This window comes from Arvicanthis niloticus, chromosome 24, assembly GCF_011762505.2.
Source record: "Arvicanthis niloticus isolate mArvNil1 chromosome 24, mArvNil1.pat.X, whole genome shotgun sequence".
NCBI classification, from domain to species: Eukaryota; Metazoa; Chordata; class Mammalia; order Rodentia; family Muridae; genus Arvicanthis; species Arvicanthis niloticus.
Window position 1 is genome coordinate 39,408,150 of NC_133432.1, and position 16,690 is coordinate 39,424,839.

A 16,690-nucleotide genomic window follows, 5' to 3' on the forward strand; every position below is an offset into this window, starting at 1 on the left:
CCCCACAAAGAAGATGGTGGCTTTATAAGAAAGCAAGTGCTGACTAGCTTGCTGTGTCTTGCCATGTGACAATCCCCACAGGGTTGTACAGCAACAGGCCTGTGCCAGATGCTGGCACCTTCGCATTGCACTCCCTGACAGATCTTTGACCTAAATAAACTTCCATTCTTTATGAGCTGTCTAGTTGGACGTATTCAGTCATTACAGTAGAAAACAAAGGCAACCCCGCTAGCCGAAAGCCCCTCCCCCAGTCCCTCTCTGCCTGCCCCAGTCCCCAAGTCTGATACAAGAAGCCCCATCACCTCTATCTAACCAGTGGCTGGTGGTCTCTGAAGTTCTACCGGACACAAAGTTCCCATGATGCTCATTGAGCTGGTGTGCTTTGCAGTGTTTGTGTCTTCTCTTCCTAGGCACTTCGCCACTCTCATAATGTTCTCTTTGGCTTTTTGTCGGTGTTGTTCTCTCAGGTCTTACCTTCTGTGCCCATCTGAATGTCTCTATCGCTCTGGTCACCTTAGCTAAAATGATAATACTCTTTGTTTTGCTACTTTAATAACAAAACAGAGTTTATAGCCCCAGGCTGGCCTTGACCTCTCAGTCATTCTCCTGTCTCAGCCTTCTAAGTATTAGATTATAAGCACAAAGACTGTGCCTCCTGGCAAAGAATTTCATTTAAAAACAATTTCACTAGCAATCCACAGACACATAATTATGGTAGACGCACAAAGATTGGTTATGATGCTTCATTAAGAAACAGAATTACTTCTCTTTACATTCTAGGGGTAAGAAGCATAAGTGACGCAGCAAGAAAATTATTTCCGAATGATATTTATTATTGAACTAATTAATGGGAAATTGGCCCAACAAATAAAACAGTTTTGAGCTGTTCCAACAATATTCTCCATAACTATTAAAATTTTGCTCTTGAAGACTAATCACAAAAAAATTACTTCAACAAGAATGACTAAAGAAGAGGTATGCCTACGTAAAACACGATCTGACTACGCAAAATACAACACATAGGAACTGTCAGTGGCATCTCTGTATTATATTATAGATAATTTTTTCTTTCATATAGTTTTTATTTCTTAAATTTTTACAATTAATATATATTACTCTGCAATCAAGAAAAATAGACACAAAATAAACTATTGATTCTATAGCTTTTGATTTCAATAATAAATCCAGATGTATAAAGAATACCACAGCAAAAGCTGGTCATTCATGAGGAAAACCATAGCACATGGCAAGATGAAGAATAACAAGGTGATGAGATGTGCAGTGTGACCCTGTGTCAGCAAGGGTAACTTAACTATGCCTGCTATGACTGATTTATCTTGCCTGATCTGGTATCGGCTTATCTATAAGACCACTCAGGTGTAGCACAGAGACTTTCCCGGTGAGAGTCAGTAAGACTTAGGGTACTGGGTGTGGAAGGAGAAGACCTAATTAGCCCTTTCTACAGAAGTCAGTAGCATGATTGGTGTAAAAGCTCAAAGAGAGGCTACTTCAAAGAAGTACAGAACCTACAGAAGCACATAGTAGGTCTCACTGGTCACAAAGACATGTTCCCAGTGTGCTCACACTGGGTAGCTGTCAGATCTACTAAGAAATTTGAACATCACTGCATCCAAGCATTGACAGCATATTCTGAAGAAGCCACAGAGACATTCTTTAGTTTGAGTGAGAGCTCATCTTTCTTCCTGTGAGAAAGGTCATCGCATTCATTCTGAGGTCTGTTCAAAGATAAAAAGATGTTCAATCAAATCACTCAGGTTGCTCATTAAAAAAAAAAATCCCTTCTTCCCTCAAACTGCTGCAGTGCATTGCAGTGCAGTTTCCGAATCCAAAGAGGTGAGCAGCTCAGGACTCATCTTTATTTTTTGCAAACATTCATCAAAGGATTCTCCAATGTGAGGGCTCTGAAAAAGAAAGTTGGTAAGAGAAAGCCCTCTAGGATCTGGGGTTTAGGGCACACCTCAGAAACATTCACAGGAATATAAATGTCCATAATGTGCTTTTTAAGTGCATTTGTAAATTGATATTAGCAGCATTTGGTAGGAATGGTGTTTTTTAACGGGCTGTTCTGGCCTTGGGGCTCCTGGCCGTCTGTCTCTACTAGATATTTCTCTACATCGCCTTGTAAAACTGGATCAGGTCAAGTTCATGTGTGAAGATGGCAATTGAGAGAGTGTGACTTCCAAAAACATGTGAATTTAAAAATGGACACGGATAAACAAGTTCCGAAAGTTGTTCTTCAAACTCCTGTCTGTCTGTCGTTGTTATCACTACGGTATTCCATGTCTTCCACACTGGGTATAGTAGAAACTGTGGTGAGTAGAGTCCCGTAATTGCCACAAAAAGAGAGCAGAATCAGATACAGTCCACCATGAAATATTTTATAATCACCAATACCTGTTTAAAACCTCTACCATCCATGACAAAAAAGGTTTTCTAGAATCCAAATGTGTGTACAATGCGGCTTCACAACACGGAGAGGTCCAAACAGCAGATGGCTGATGGCGTGTGCATCTTGATCCCAAAGCGAGTGGCCCGGCAGACGTTCACTCTACTTATAACTTCTCTTGCCTTTCTTGGAGTAATGAAAAATAAGAGCGAGAGAAATAATAAAAGCAAAAACAAGAAACGAGATGAAGACCAGCAAAGACTTCCGTGTTTGAAAAAAGCCACATTCGGTGCACTCGGTGTATTCTTCTGGGCAAAACCTTCCCAGTGTTCCAGAACCCAGGAAGCCATTGTTGTCAATAATTTTCCTGTAATGTTTCATAGACGGTTTGGGCTCGAACCGACTCGCAGCAAAGCGATAAAAGCCAGACTTGGGAGCCGAGCGATCGCTAAGCGAATACGCAAAGTAGCCACAAAGGTTGATGGTGTCCAACACATAGGCTAGAGAAGAACACAGGGCACAAGAGGGTTGACTGTAATATTTTATATACAACTCAGCCCTTTTCTACACTCTTGGCGGCTAATGAAAAGCCAGGATACCATTCAATAACACTTGAGACTCATCAGATTTCACTGGGAAAGGTTTTACACAAGAGCAAATAGGCAAACACCAAGGCAATGTGGCAATGCACAACACACGCAGTTAAGATGGCTGTGGGGACAGCTGCACCATTCACGACAGGTATGAGATGTCTATCAATAGATAAGAGAATAACAAAACTGTACATAAAGCAAGGCACGTGTACAAACATGAAGAATGAAAGGGTGCCGTTTGCAGGAAAATGGATCCAACTTAGACTCAGACAAGGATTGTACATTTTCTTTTACAGCTCATTGGTTACATACATACACACATAAACACAGACACGTGCTGGTGCATGCTCACGATGACATGAAATCAGTAATTATAGGATTATGAGTGCTGAGAAAGAGATCTAAATTGAGGAGATTCGAGAACAAGAGAGGGTAAAGGAAAAAAAGGATCAAACAAGCAATTTCCTTACACATCATATACATATACACACATTACACATATACACACACATATACACATATACACATACATATACACATACACATATACACACATACACATATCACATACACACATACACACATACACATATAAACATACACACATACACATATACATATATACTCACATATACACATACACATATACATATATACATACACATATACAGATACACATATACATATACACACATGCACATATATATACATACATATATACAAACATATATACACATACACATATATACATATACACACATACATATACATATATACACATACACATATATACATACATATATACACATATACATATACACATATACTTATATACACATATATACATATACACATACATACATGCACACATATACACACATACATATAAACATATATACACATACACATATATATACACATACACACATACATATACACAAACATATATACATATATATATGCATACATATATACACATACACATATACACACATACACATATGAGGCAAGAGATGTTCTGGTACTCTGGGCACTCTGGATGGTGTCCTTACAATATCCCTATGCCCTCTTCTATGAGTTTCCCACAGCCTTAGGTAGAGAAGTTACATTGTAGATGTATCAGTCGAGGTTTAGCACCCTGAGATCATCTGTCCTAGACATGATAGGGAAAGTGTGCACATGAAGTCTGGCTCTTTAAACAAGACCTGCACAGCAACACCATCAGTTGACATGCCAACACCAGTGGGAGAAATCTCACAAAGCCCCACTCCTAAAAGAAGAGCTACAGGCACTCAGTGGCTGCTGAGAGAGACTCAGTCTTTGAGGTTAAGCTCCCTGATAGGTTATCCAGTTCCAAGTGGCATATGCATGTACATATCAGCAACATTAAATGGACTTGGTAGGGTGTGTGTGTGTGTGTGTGGTGTTATGTATGTGTGTGGTACATGTGTGTATGTGTGTGTGGTATGTGTAGTGTGTATGTGTGGTATGAGTATGGTGTGTTACGAGTGTGTGTAATATGTGTGTTACATGTATGTGTGTGTGGTATTGTGGTATGTGTGGTATGTGTGGTGTGTGTGTGTGTGTGAGTGGAATGTGGTTTGTATGTGTGTTTAACAATCATAAACAAAGAAGTCATAGAATTTGAGAGGGAGTGGGGACACAGAAGGAATTATCAAGGGAAGGAAGAGGGAGGGACAGAAATGACACAAACACAGTACTCATGCATGAAATTCTCAAAAAAAAAAAAAAAAAACCTAAATGATTTTTTAAAAGAGTGTAAATGTAACAGGAAAGCCAAGGATAATAATCTGGGGGGGGGGGGGGGAGGAAGAAGAGAAGGAGAAGGAGGAAGAGCCCTATCAAGAGATAGAGGGGGACAAGGGAGGACAGAGGCAGACGTGAATGGAAGCAATCTATAATGAACAAAATCTCATAAGGAAGGAACTCTGTTATTTTCTATGCTCACAAAAACAATTTTAAAAAGTAGGAAGAAAAAAATGTTAAAGAAAAGCAAAAAAAGAATGGAAGGAAGGAAGGAAGGAAGGAAGGAAGGAAGGAAGGAAGAAAGGAAGGAAGGAAGGAAGGACAGACAGACCTGGGGTCCTTTGAGGCAGAAGACAAGAGGCTAGGCTTTGACAGATGCAGGACAGTGCTAAGGACTCCTGTCTCCACCCCACCCCCCTCACCCGTCACCGAGCATGGCTCTTTCAGGGAAGATCGCTGTCTTTAGTTCTACTTCGGGATGGGCAGTGATTTTCTCTCCATCAAGAACTATACACGCACTTTTGGACTGGGACAGCGTGAGGAAAAGATGTAGCTACTAGTGTCTCTTGGCTTATATGGTGAATCCTGGCAGGTTCGCCACCAGAAGATTTAGATTTAATATGGTTTACAAGATTAGCATTCTAGTTGTTGCACCCAGAGACTGAGTTACTATTGTCTCTGAAAACAAAAACAAAAACAAACAAACAAAAAAAAACAGAACAGTATACGCTCTGATGGTGACAGCGTTTCTGGGACTGAGGGGGAGGGGTCTCACCTTTCAGAGCCTCATTCACATAATTCTTAATATAATACATCCTCAATGAGTCTTGCTCGGCGTGGGGATCGTCATCGATGCCATTGGCTGTCACATACATCGGGAGGTCTCCGTACTTGAACCTTAGCCAGTTGAGTGCTTTGCGCAGCCCCCAAGGCACCACTGCCACCTGACTGGGAGAGTTGAGCCATGTGATGTCAGTCATCTCCTGCACCTCCAGGTAATCGTTGTATTTCATCGGATCTTCCTTCTCCCAGTCTACCAGGATGGTGGTGTAATGGCTCACCGCCAGGAAGTCAAAGGAACCCCGGATTAGCTTTTTTTCTTCATCGGTGAAATAGGGCAAAAGAAAATTGTTTTTTTTGGTTCAGCCAGTCTCTCATGACTCGTGGATAATCTCCGGAGCCGAAAATAGGCTCCGCCAACCAGCCTATATCAAATTCCAAAACTCTCTCGGCCACTTCTTTGTCCTTTTGTGAGAAAGGGCAGGCTGGTTCGATCCAGTCAGCCTGCAAGGCGATGGATATTTTGCCTTTCTGCACGGCCCTAAACTTGTTATCGTACAGGTGCCAAGCCAAGGCATGAGCTTTCAGAAGGTGGTGCCCGGCACGGTAGGTCATGTTCCTCGTGTTTGGCTCGTTCATGGTGATCCAGAACTTGACCCAGTGGCCCAGCTCTTTAAAGCACAAGTTTGCATAGTCTGCAAACGCCAGGGCAGTGTGCGGGTTCTCCCAGGCTCCGTGTTTTGCAAGGGCATGTGGCAAGCCTTGGTGCGGGGCTGCTGGTTGCCACAGGGCCACCACTGGAGTGATGTTGGCATGCATCAGCTCGCTGACCATGCAGCGGTAGAAGTGCAGCACCGTGTGGTTCACTTGTGTCTGGTTACCCAGAGGCAAGATCAGGGCCCAGTCCAGGGAGAAGCGAAAGTGGGTGACCCGCATTTCGCGAAGTAAGGCTATCTGAGGCCGGATGGCAGAGAAATCAACACAGTAAGGTTTTCTCTTCTTGGCTACAACCCCGTCTACTTTAATAAGCCTCTTACTGTGATGCACATCCCACAGATAGACATTCGGGTCAGTAAACTGAGACAGAGTGGTGTCCACCTACAAAGAACCGAGCAACTGTTAGCTACTTGGGCAGACCCGAAAAATGCAGGCATAACTTCAACAACTCTAGCAAGCAAGAGGTGCACAATTAGACTCTCTCCACTTGAATGATTAAATGGCTGTTCCCAAGAAAGAGAGCATTCTTCTTAAAAAAACAAAACAAACAAAAAACCCCAATGCATGTAATATATTACCCATAGTTCCTGTTAATTCAAACTCTTAGATTAAGATATTTTTAAATCTAAACTTTGTCACTTCAGATAAAAGACACTACTGATTTCTATTCACAGACAGTATGTAGAATACAAGCAGAGAATATTTTATTGTTTAACTTCAATTAAAAAAAATTATGTAGCCTCGGCTGGTCTCTCCTGCCTCAGCCTCTTGAATGCTGAGATTACAGGTATGTATCCCTGCAACTGGTATAGATGTTTTGCTTTTAATGTAAGAAGCCACAAATTATATAACACTGATTTCTATTTATTTTTAAAGGTATACTTATTTTAGTTTATGTGTATGAGTGTTTTGCCTACATGCATGCATGTGTACTATATGTGTGCAATTGCCATAGAGGCCAGAAGAGGGCGTCAGATCTTCTGAAACTGGAATTACAGATGGTTCTGAGCCACCATGTGGGTGCTGAGAATCAAATAAGGTCCTCTGCAAAAAGCATTCAGTGCTTTTAACCACTGAGTCGTCTCTCCAGTCCTAACACTGCTTTTAAGCAAACAAAAACAAATTTGTTTAAAAAAATAAGCAATTTAGAAAATTTGCTCATGAGTAGTTTGAAGTCAGAAAATGAAGTGGCATGTGTTACTAAACCGTGCTTGCTAAAATTACAATCTGTATTGAGGTTTGTTTTGGTTGCCAAGCATGTGTAACTCTTGCTTTGTTTTGGCTTGAGAAATGATGAGAAAACTTAGATAACACAGCTGGGCAGTGGTGGCACACGCTTTTAATCTCGGCACTCTGGAGGAAGAGGCAGAATTCAAGGACAGCTTGGTCCACAGAGTGAGTTCGAGGACAGCCAGGGCTACACAGAGAAACCTCAGAAAAACCAAAATCAACAACAACAACAACAAAAACCAAAACAACTAAAACTTTGATAACATAACGTGATGATTTAAAAGTATGCAGAGACCGTACCGTCATTGATCACAGGGAAACTTTTAAAGTGTGGCTTTACAGTTTGACTCTTCTCATCATGAAATATGTAAACCTCCAAAAATGAAGACCGCCTCTGGGAAATGTAGGCCAGGTGTGCAAGCAGCATCAGAAAATCTGCTTGCACAGAAAGGGACAGCCCACCTCACAGTGGCAAGCTAAGCTGGATTTTGCTCTGAAATAGTCCTGTGGGAACAGGTGCCTCCATCTGCCCTTCCCATAAAAGAAGGGAGTCTGGTGAACCCTGTTCTTGAATCTCCAGGTTTTGTCAGGTGTAAGCATGTTGTTCTCCAAGGGGCAGGGCAAGTGCTGTGTTTACAAAGGAGAGCAGTAATAAAATAAATAAAACAGGGTCTGAGGGAAACTGCCTTTCTGGAGACCCATGGCTCACCCACACACATTTCCAATGCTGAGGGAATTGGTCATAAGTCCTCTTCCACCGCCTAGCGCCCACAAATGCTTCTCAGTCTCAGCTTCACAAGAGAGAATACTTACCTGTGTAGTCTTTGAAGGTTCAAGTCTTCAGAGCCAGAGACAACTTTTTTGGATTATTTTTATTCAACTTGGAATGAACTAAATTCATAACTTCTCTACCAGAACCATCCCAGAATAACAATTTTTACTGAGTCTAACTAAAAACAAGTATGAAGGACCGTGTAAGATTGCGGGTGGTGGGGTCAGTTCTCCAAACTAGGAAAGCCGTGGAAATGAGTGTGCCGGCAAAAAAGTCCCCCTAACTTACAGCAGTTTACTGCCTTAGGCTTTACGAAAAAGTAAGAATAGGTATTTGAGGAAGGATGAGTAAAAAACACATATTTAATCTGTTATTGAGAAAAATTTCTCCTCACAGGGGTGAACAACCATGACGTGCCATGTTGTGTGTAATCTGCTTCACTTTGGTCAACTAACACCACCAGTAGTTATGAACACATTCAGGAGCGGGGACACAGAGTTTATCTAAACAAAGTGACCCCCATGTGAATATGTGAATATACTCAGCTACAAACTTCTAACAGGTGGTGTGTAGCTAGGGACACACACACACACACACACACACACACACAAACACACACAGAGTTTTGTTTTTGTTTTTTAAGACAGGGTTTTTCTGTGTAGCCCTGGCTGCTTTGAAACTTGCTCTGTAGACCAGGCTGGTCTCAAACTCACAAAGATCCCCCTGCCTCTGCCTCCCAAGTGCTGGGATCAAAGGCGTGCGCCACCACCACCTGGCTTAGTGGGATATCTTTAATTACTTGGGTGATTTATGCCGAAACTCCTGAGTATGGAGCACTAACCAAGAGGGAAAAGAGAAACTTTAGGGTTTAAAAAACAAATCCCTTCTCAAAGCGTCTTGGTGCAGTGAACAGTGGTTAACATAAAAACTCACAACTCTGGAACCATCTGAGGACAGAAAGGTTGTCAGAGCAGAGGCTGGGGAGGACCAGAGATAGCATCTTTCAGCCGTGACAGAATCCATTACACTCATGAACTCACAGCATCTGGGGTTGTCTACACAGAACCAAGGCAGTCAGCATGTTAACATAAAAAAAAGGAAGGAAGAAAGGAAGGGAAGAAGGGAGAGAGGGAGGGAAGAAGGAAGGAAAGAAGGAAAGAGATGAAAGGAAGAGAAGGAAATAAATAAATAATAAATAAATAAAGGTCTTGAGCACCCACTCCTGCATCGCCACGCCATGGATAGATAATGGCTTCTAGGTCAGGGAGAGTCCATTTCCCCTAAGGATGTAGGTCTTGGTAGGTGAGCCACAGTCCAGTGGATGCCCCACCGGGGTTACAGGGGCAGTACAAATCACTGTAAAGGTCCATTTGAAGAGGAGTAGGGGACAATGTGAAGTTTGGGGGTTGGAGAGATATAGATGGGTCTTCCGAAAGAAGTGAGGGGATAATAGGAGGAGGTTACTATGATCCAAATTTACTACAGAGTCCCCAAATAATTAATAAAAGCATTCTTTAAGAAAATCAATTCTTGAGACATTAACATGATATAATGTAGAAGGGCTGAGTACTGCTTGTCACAAAGACACCCAGCTCACGCTGAGAGAACAAAGAAGGCATTCTGACTCTGTCAGCCTGGGAGTTGTCTTGAGAGGAGCTCTGAGGACACAGAGGAAAGCCAGCAGTGTGGACAGACAGAAGTAAGCCCTAGCTGCAGCCTATTCCCACCAGGGAGCTTCTGGAGCGTTTCCATCCACAGTGGGGTTGACAGGGACTTTGTGGTTTGGTTGGGTTCACAGAGGAAGCAGAGGGCCTTGAACATGTAGCAGGTCAGACACCCTGTGTAGATGATCTCAAAGGACAGTACAGCCAGAGAGAGGGTCTGGGGCCACACTGCATCGCTGACGTCAGATAAGATCCAGCCTTAAGGACTAGGTGGTGTGACTCAGAAACAGTGACTAGCAGGTACACGGCCCTGCAAAATGAATAGATAACAAAATCCAAACCAAAACAAGACTTCTCTCCCCATTCTCTATTCACTACCATGATTTTGGTTCTGATTGAGATTGCCCTTCTGTTTCAAGCACATCAAACAAAACCCTAGCACTCACTCCCAAAGTGAAGACACAACCCATCTTCAGGGAACAGGGTAAGGGGAAGATGGCTTTCCGCACACAGCCCTGCCTTGCTGCACAGACGAAAGTCAGAATACTGACTGTACTTGAAGTCACTCGGCAGACTCCAGCTGATATGCCAGGTAATGTGTATGAGCCGCCAGTGCAGGGACATGGCCAGCAGGGACCCCTCAAGAGGAAAAGAACTACAACAAAGACCAGGAACCATCTAATCTACTCCTGGCCCCAGCAAAGTTATGGAGGGAGAGGGTTGTAGGACACATTTATCTTCCTCCTCTTTCTCCAACGTCTCCATATCTGCCACGTAAGAGCCTACCTAAACTTCACTGTAGACTCTGACGAATTAGGATAGGACATTCCAGATCGCCTTGTGCTGAGGGAGAAGGAGGGACACGGAGCAGGAACATACTCTCACACTGAGCAGGATGGGGCTGATGTGGTTGTGTCTCTGGCTCTCAGACGTCCTCATGGTGTTGGCTAGCACCCCATCAGTTCTAGCAAACCTGAGAGAAGAGAGTTAAAGAGCCAAGGCTGATTTGGGCTCATGGTTTTGGATGCTCTGGTTGATAGTCAATGGGCCTCATTGTTTGGGGGACTGTGGTGAACTGTCACACCACAGTGGGGGACACAGAGTATGACAAACTGCTCACGTCATGATTAAATGGGGGAAGAAGGAAGAGAAAGGGGCTGGGGTTCTACTACTGTCTTCTAGGACGTCCTTTGTCCTAAATACCTCTTCCAGTAGACCCCAGTCCCTCATTGTTCAACTAGCTGTCAATAGCCCCAAGCTGGAAAACAAGACCAGAGCCATCCCAGGCCTCAATACAGCTCCATTCAACACTGCTCACCTAACTTTTGAAGGTAAGGAGAGGACTTAGGTCCAAAATCACCTCTAGATTGAGTTACATAGTCTAAGAGCCAAAAGACCATCATACATCAACAGGGGCAGAAATGCATCAAGGATAGACCATGTACTTTCAAACAAAAAGAAAGCATTTTGATATCTACAGGAAATAAAAACCCCATTCATACAAGAAAGCCTCTCCTTGGACCTAAGCATTTTTCTGCATGTTTCTTTTGAAGTTATAACTTGCAGCCATCCTTATGGGCTAGAACAGTGGTTCTCAACCTATGGGTCACAGTCCTGTGGGGGCCAGTTAAGGCCATCAGAAAACACAGATATTTACATTACTATAGAAGTAGCAAAATTACAGTTATGAAGTAGCAAGAAAAATAATCGTATGTTTGGGGGGGCGGGGTCACTACAACATGAGGAACAGTATTAAAGGGTTGCAGAATTAGGAAGGTTGAGAACCACTGAGCTAGAATCCAACACGCTAAACCTCAAGATCTGACTATAGATACCGAACTTTTGTCTTCCTCACGAGGTTAAACCAGCAACCCACACAGGGTTTTCTACACAATAGGCAGCCAGCAAGTGCTTACACAAAGTATTCAGTCAAACCACAAGAAGCAAGTCGCTTTAAAACTGGGGAAAGTAAAAAAAAAATGGTTTTGAGGACTTCCTACACTGATGCTTAATAAATAGTAATTGATCATTTTGGAGCACCTCGGTGCTATCAACAAATCATTAAAACAATGGTTTGCTCTCTTGAGATGTTTTCTCCAAGCCTGGAGTGGGGCATTTCCGGTGAGGAGGGATCTGCTAAATGCTCCGGCCGCGTTCACAGCAGCTTCCCTGAGATTCCCTGAGATTCTATGTTGAATCTTATTCATGAGAAACTTAACTTCCTGAGCAGGGATCCCAACCATAATACTAAAGGAAAGTGCCTTATCTTTGTATTGTCTTAACAGAGCTTACATATTCATGCTTCGATCTGTTTCCCTTTGGACCTAATGAAGAGCCAGCGCAAGATGTAGATTGAAAGATGTTTGAAGACTGAAGCATTCTGGACTATGTAGTTCACAAGCTCACTAGGGACCCTTGTTTGGCTCAAAGTCCCGATGCTGCAGCTGTACCATGGCAAGAGCTTAGTGAGGAAGCACGAGGCTTGCTGATACTGCTGATGGGTTTTGTAGGCTGACTTACTTGAATGTAGTTGTCAACAACTCCCCAAGCAAAGTCACAGGGAAATGTCCCTTCAAGGGGCTGGTTTTCAGGTAATGGAGGGAAGCCGTTATTCTCTATCAGCTTTTGGTAGAATAAGGCCGAAGACTTAGGCAACAACTCCTTCTCCTGACTCAGAAAGTCGACATAGAAGAGTCCTCGCCGGATGCTGTAGCCCCTGTGCCACTCAAAGCCATCCATGAGGGACCACGCAGTATACCCAATAACATCGACCCCATCCAGTTTGATGGCTGCAGAGGGAAGAGAGGACAAGAGCGGTGTCATTCCCCACTGGGCTTTGTGTGACTCGGAGCAGAAATGGGTTTTTCCACTTAAAGACGCAAGGCAAGGGGCTAGAGAGACGGCTCAGTCCAGGTTTGGTTCTCAGCCCCCACATGGTGGTTCACCACTGTTAACTTCAGTGTAAGGGATCCAACGCCCTCTTCTGGCCTCTGTGAGCATTGCATGCATGTGGTGTACATACACACATGCAGGCAAAAATGCACATACATAAATAAAAATAAGTAAAATCTCAAAAAAAAAAAAAAAAAAACAAAACAAAACACAAAAATGAAATACATAAACAATTCAGGTGTAATGCTTCTTGTTTGGTAAACTTTTTTTTCTTGTTCACAAAAGGCTCTCATCAAATCTAGAGAACTCCCCCCCCCCCCCCGCCCCCAATGACTTCAAAGACAGTTTTACCTCCACAGTAGCAGTCTCTTGTTCCCAGAGGTGCTAGGATGGTTTGTTGTTCCTAACCTGGGCACCTAACATTGTGACTTGTGTCTTCTTTTTCCTGTGCTGTGGATGGGACCAAAGGCTTTAGGGTGCCAGGCAAGTATGCTACCCCTGACCCACTTCCCTAGTCTTTAAAGTTCAGTTTATCCAAATCATATGAATATTCCTTTTGCTTTAAAAAAAGCATTTTGTTGTTGAAAGAGGAAGCTAGTGGTGGTTATAAATGATCAACATACATTGAATAAATGTATGGAAATTTCAAAGAATAAAAAAATTAAAGAAAAAGCATGTTATTCAGCTAAAACAACTGAACTGGAAATGGAGAGAACTAGATAGTCTGAGATTTTTAATACTGTGTTATATAATCTAGCAATGTAGATGAGAGACTATGAGTCTACTGATTTTAAATATGAATCTTGTTTTGTTGTCTTATCAGAAAATTATCAAGGTTTCTTTTATGAAACTTGAAAAATTTAGTTTCGGAAGGGCCCAAGTGAGAGCAGAGTTACTTTAAATACATTCTCCTGCTGCTTAAATTATCCACATTGTGACAAAAATGATATAGCCACATTTTGCAGATAGGCTTAAAAGGTATATGTGGTATGGTGTGTGTGTGTGTGTGTGTGTGTGTGTGTGTGTGTGTGTGTATGATATGTGTGGTGGATGTTATGTGTGATGTGTGTTGTGGTATGTGATGTGTGTGGTGTGTAATGTGTGTGTATGTGTATATGGTATGGTGTGTGTGATGTGTGCATATATGATATATATGTGTGTAATGTGTGTATATGATATGTATATGTGTGTAATGTGTGTATATGGTACAGTGTGTGTGGTATGTGATGTGTATGCATGTGTATATGGTATGGTATGTGTGTGTGAAGTGTGCATATATGATATGTATATGTGTGTAATGTGTGTATGGTACGTGGTGTGTATGTATGTAGGGGGTCTAGGTGTGTAGGAGGGTGTATGTGGTGTGTGAGCGGGTGTGTGTGGGAGTGTACATTTGTGAATTTTGGCAAACAACAGGAATTTTACTTGAAAGCCTACCTTTTAAGGTTTCCATTATGAACTTCTTGAGGTAATACATGTATTTGGCATCATCTTTTTTGGTGGTCCCTGAGACAAACCAGCCATTTTCCACAATAAATATTTGAGGGTGGTTATATTCCAGATCTATCCAAGACAGAAGCTGCCTCAGGCTGGGAGACTCCAATTGGCGGAACTTCATGTTAGGGTCCAATAGTTGAAAGCTCAAGGTTGGTCCAAAGGAAAGAGCAAAAAAGTCAGCAGTTCCTCTGATGAACCTCTTCTCAGATTCAGTAAAGTCGGGCAGAAGAGATGAGAGGTTGTTCTTCATACTCTCTGGGTAGTCACCATCGATAAATATGGGTTTGGCAAACCAGCCTAGCACAAAGTCAAGAGACTTCTGGCATTCTCTGATGTTATGGTCAGTCATTCTTCGAGGATTGATCCAATGGGAGCTTAAAGCAATAGACACCAGGCCTCTCTGAGTGGGGCGGAAAGAAGTATTGTAGAGATGCCAGATTTTGGCATGAGCCTATGGAGGAAAAAAAACAAAAACAAAAAACAAAAACAAAAACAAAAACCAAAAAACATGGTGAATTTCTCCCTGATTGAGAGGAAGCATGCAGTATTTACTGGATTCCCAGTCCCACTGATGCCTGATTTTCATCTGACCTAACGCAGTGACTAGCCCACAATACAACAACCAGCTAAAGCCAGTAAGTTATTTCGAGGAAGGCCACCCTGCAGAGAGCTGCCACCATGATCTGAGAGATTTCCAGTGTGTTTTAGCAGCCAGTGGAAAAATGTAAAATCATTGTATTGAATGGATAGTTACAATTCACATTGGAAAATTTAATAAACTAAGAATTTGTTAGAATACTCACTGTTAAGTTATCTTTGGATTATGTACTTTTTAATTTGTGGGCTTGAGGGGAAAAAAGAACCAACCTCCCATCTGTGGCCGTACCAGGAATTTCAAAATAGGATTATGTGTTTTATCCTAGGAGACTAGGAGTTTCCACATAGACTCCAGTTGTTGGAGAGTCAAACTGATTGTTTCTCATTTGTCTGTCGTCCCCAAAATTCTAACGCATGTTCTCACAAATTCTGTCTTCTCTGTGAATCAGCCCAAGACATTGAAAGATGAAGCTTAGTATCTTGGCCCACTATCCAGAGTGCTGAGACAATGCTGGCTTCTTGAAAGTGCAAAGGACAAGCCAAGAACAAGAGACAACTAAGTACAGCTGTGAAGACATGGGCTGGTGAACCTGGGCCAGGAGTCCCTTGTAAAGCTGCTTGCTATAGCCAGTGCTGTGCTTCCAGAAACCCCAGCTGACCCCTGACTGTTCATCTGTTTCTTTTTCACTTAACAGACATAGAAGCAAATCTGGGTTTTATTTCCTCTTTACCTTTGAACTCCTTGATTGATTCTTCCTATTGTCCTACAAATACAAGGGCTGTCTGTTGGCCTTCTATTCCCCCAACACACATTTGGAAAACTCTACCCCCAATTGCTGCTTGGTTCTGTGTAGTTTCCAGAATGACCGATCCAATTTTCCTCTCACCCCGAGAGCCAGAGGATCTTCTGCTCACTACTCCAAATAGTCTTTTTTTATTTTCCTCAAATATTTTGTCTGAGCTCAGCCATCTAAGAATGGTCTCCTCACCCATCCTCCAAGTTCAGCAAACTGTTCAACCAAGTAAATTTGTTTGTTTCTCAGGTTGACTTTTTAAAACAATATGGCTCCCTTTGCCAAGTGCAGTAATATCTCATGATCCGTAGCAGCTGTCTACAAGCTAAAAAAAAAATAAAATAAAAATAAACCAGGCCTGCCTGGGCTGTAGAGTGAGGCCTGTCTCTAGACCTTTACAGAGGAAAAGAGGGACTGGAAGGGAGGGAGGAAAGCCACACTGAAGATACTGCTCAGAGTGTTCGTGAAAGGACCTAGGTTTACTTCATCTGGGAGACAAACAAAAAGCATTAAAGAAAAGAAACGAACCCCCATTTTGTGCAACAATACAGATTAATCTAAAAGTTATCGTCCAGAGCCAGGACACAAAGACACTCTCATAGCTGAGGGACTCCATTTGTAAGCCTCCACATTAGTGTCTAATATCAGGAAGCAGAACAGTGGTTGCTTGTGGAGAGGCAGGGCCGGTGAGGAGTTACAGGAAGTTTTATATGGTAGTGGGCGGGTTCTGTGTCTCTCTAGGGGGACTTGTCACACAGATGGGCATTGGTAATGACAAAACACCAACCAAAAGCAACCCCCCCACCCCCCACCCCCACCCCACCCCACCCCAGAAGGGAAAGGGTTTATTTGGCTCTCAGGTTACAGTCCATTATTGAGGGAAGACAAAGCAGGAACCTGGAGGCAAGAACTGAAGCCAACTTGCTGGCTTACTCAGCTAGCTTTTCGATAGAGCCCAGGCCTACCTGCCCAGAAACAGT

The 16,690-nt window shown here is 42.6% G+C and overlaps 1 protein-coding gene across 1 annotated transcript in view; it reads right to left on the reverse strand.

Moving 5' to 3' along the window:
* Positions 1 to 812: 812 nt before the first annotated feature.
* Positions 813 to 16,690, reverse strand: part of Kl (klotho) — a 43,892-nt gene continuing 28,014 nt past the window's right edge. Inside the window, 5 exon segments of the mRNA XM_076923830.1 lie at positions 813 to 2,907; positions 5,543 to 5,903; positions 5,905 to 6,645; positions 12,451 to 12,719; positions 14,260 to 14,770. Coding sequence (XP_076779945.1) covers positions 2,570 to 2,907; positions 5,543 to 5,903; positions 5,905 to 6,645; positions 12,451 to 12,719; positions 14,260 to 14,770 — 2,220 coding nt within the window. The 3' untranslated portion in view covers positions 813 to 2,569.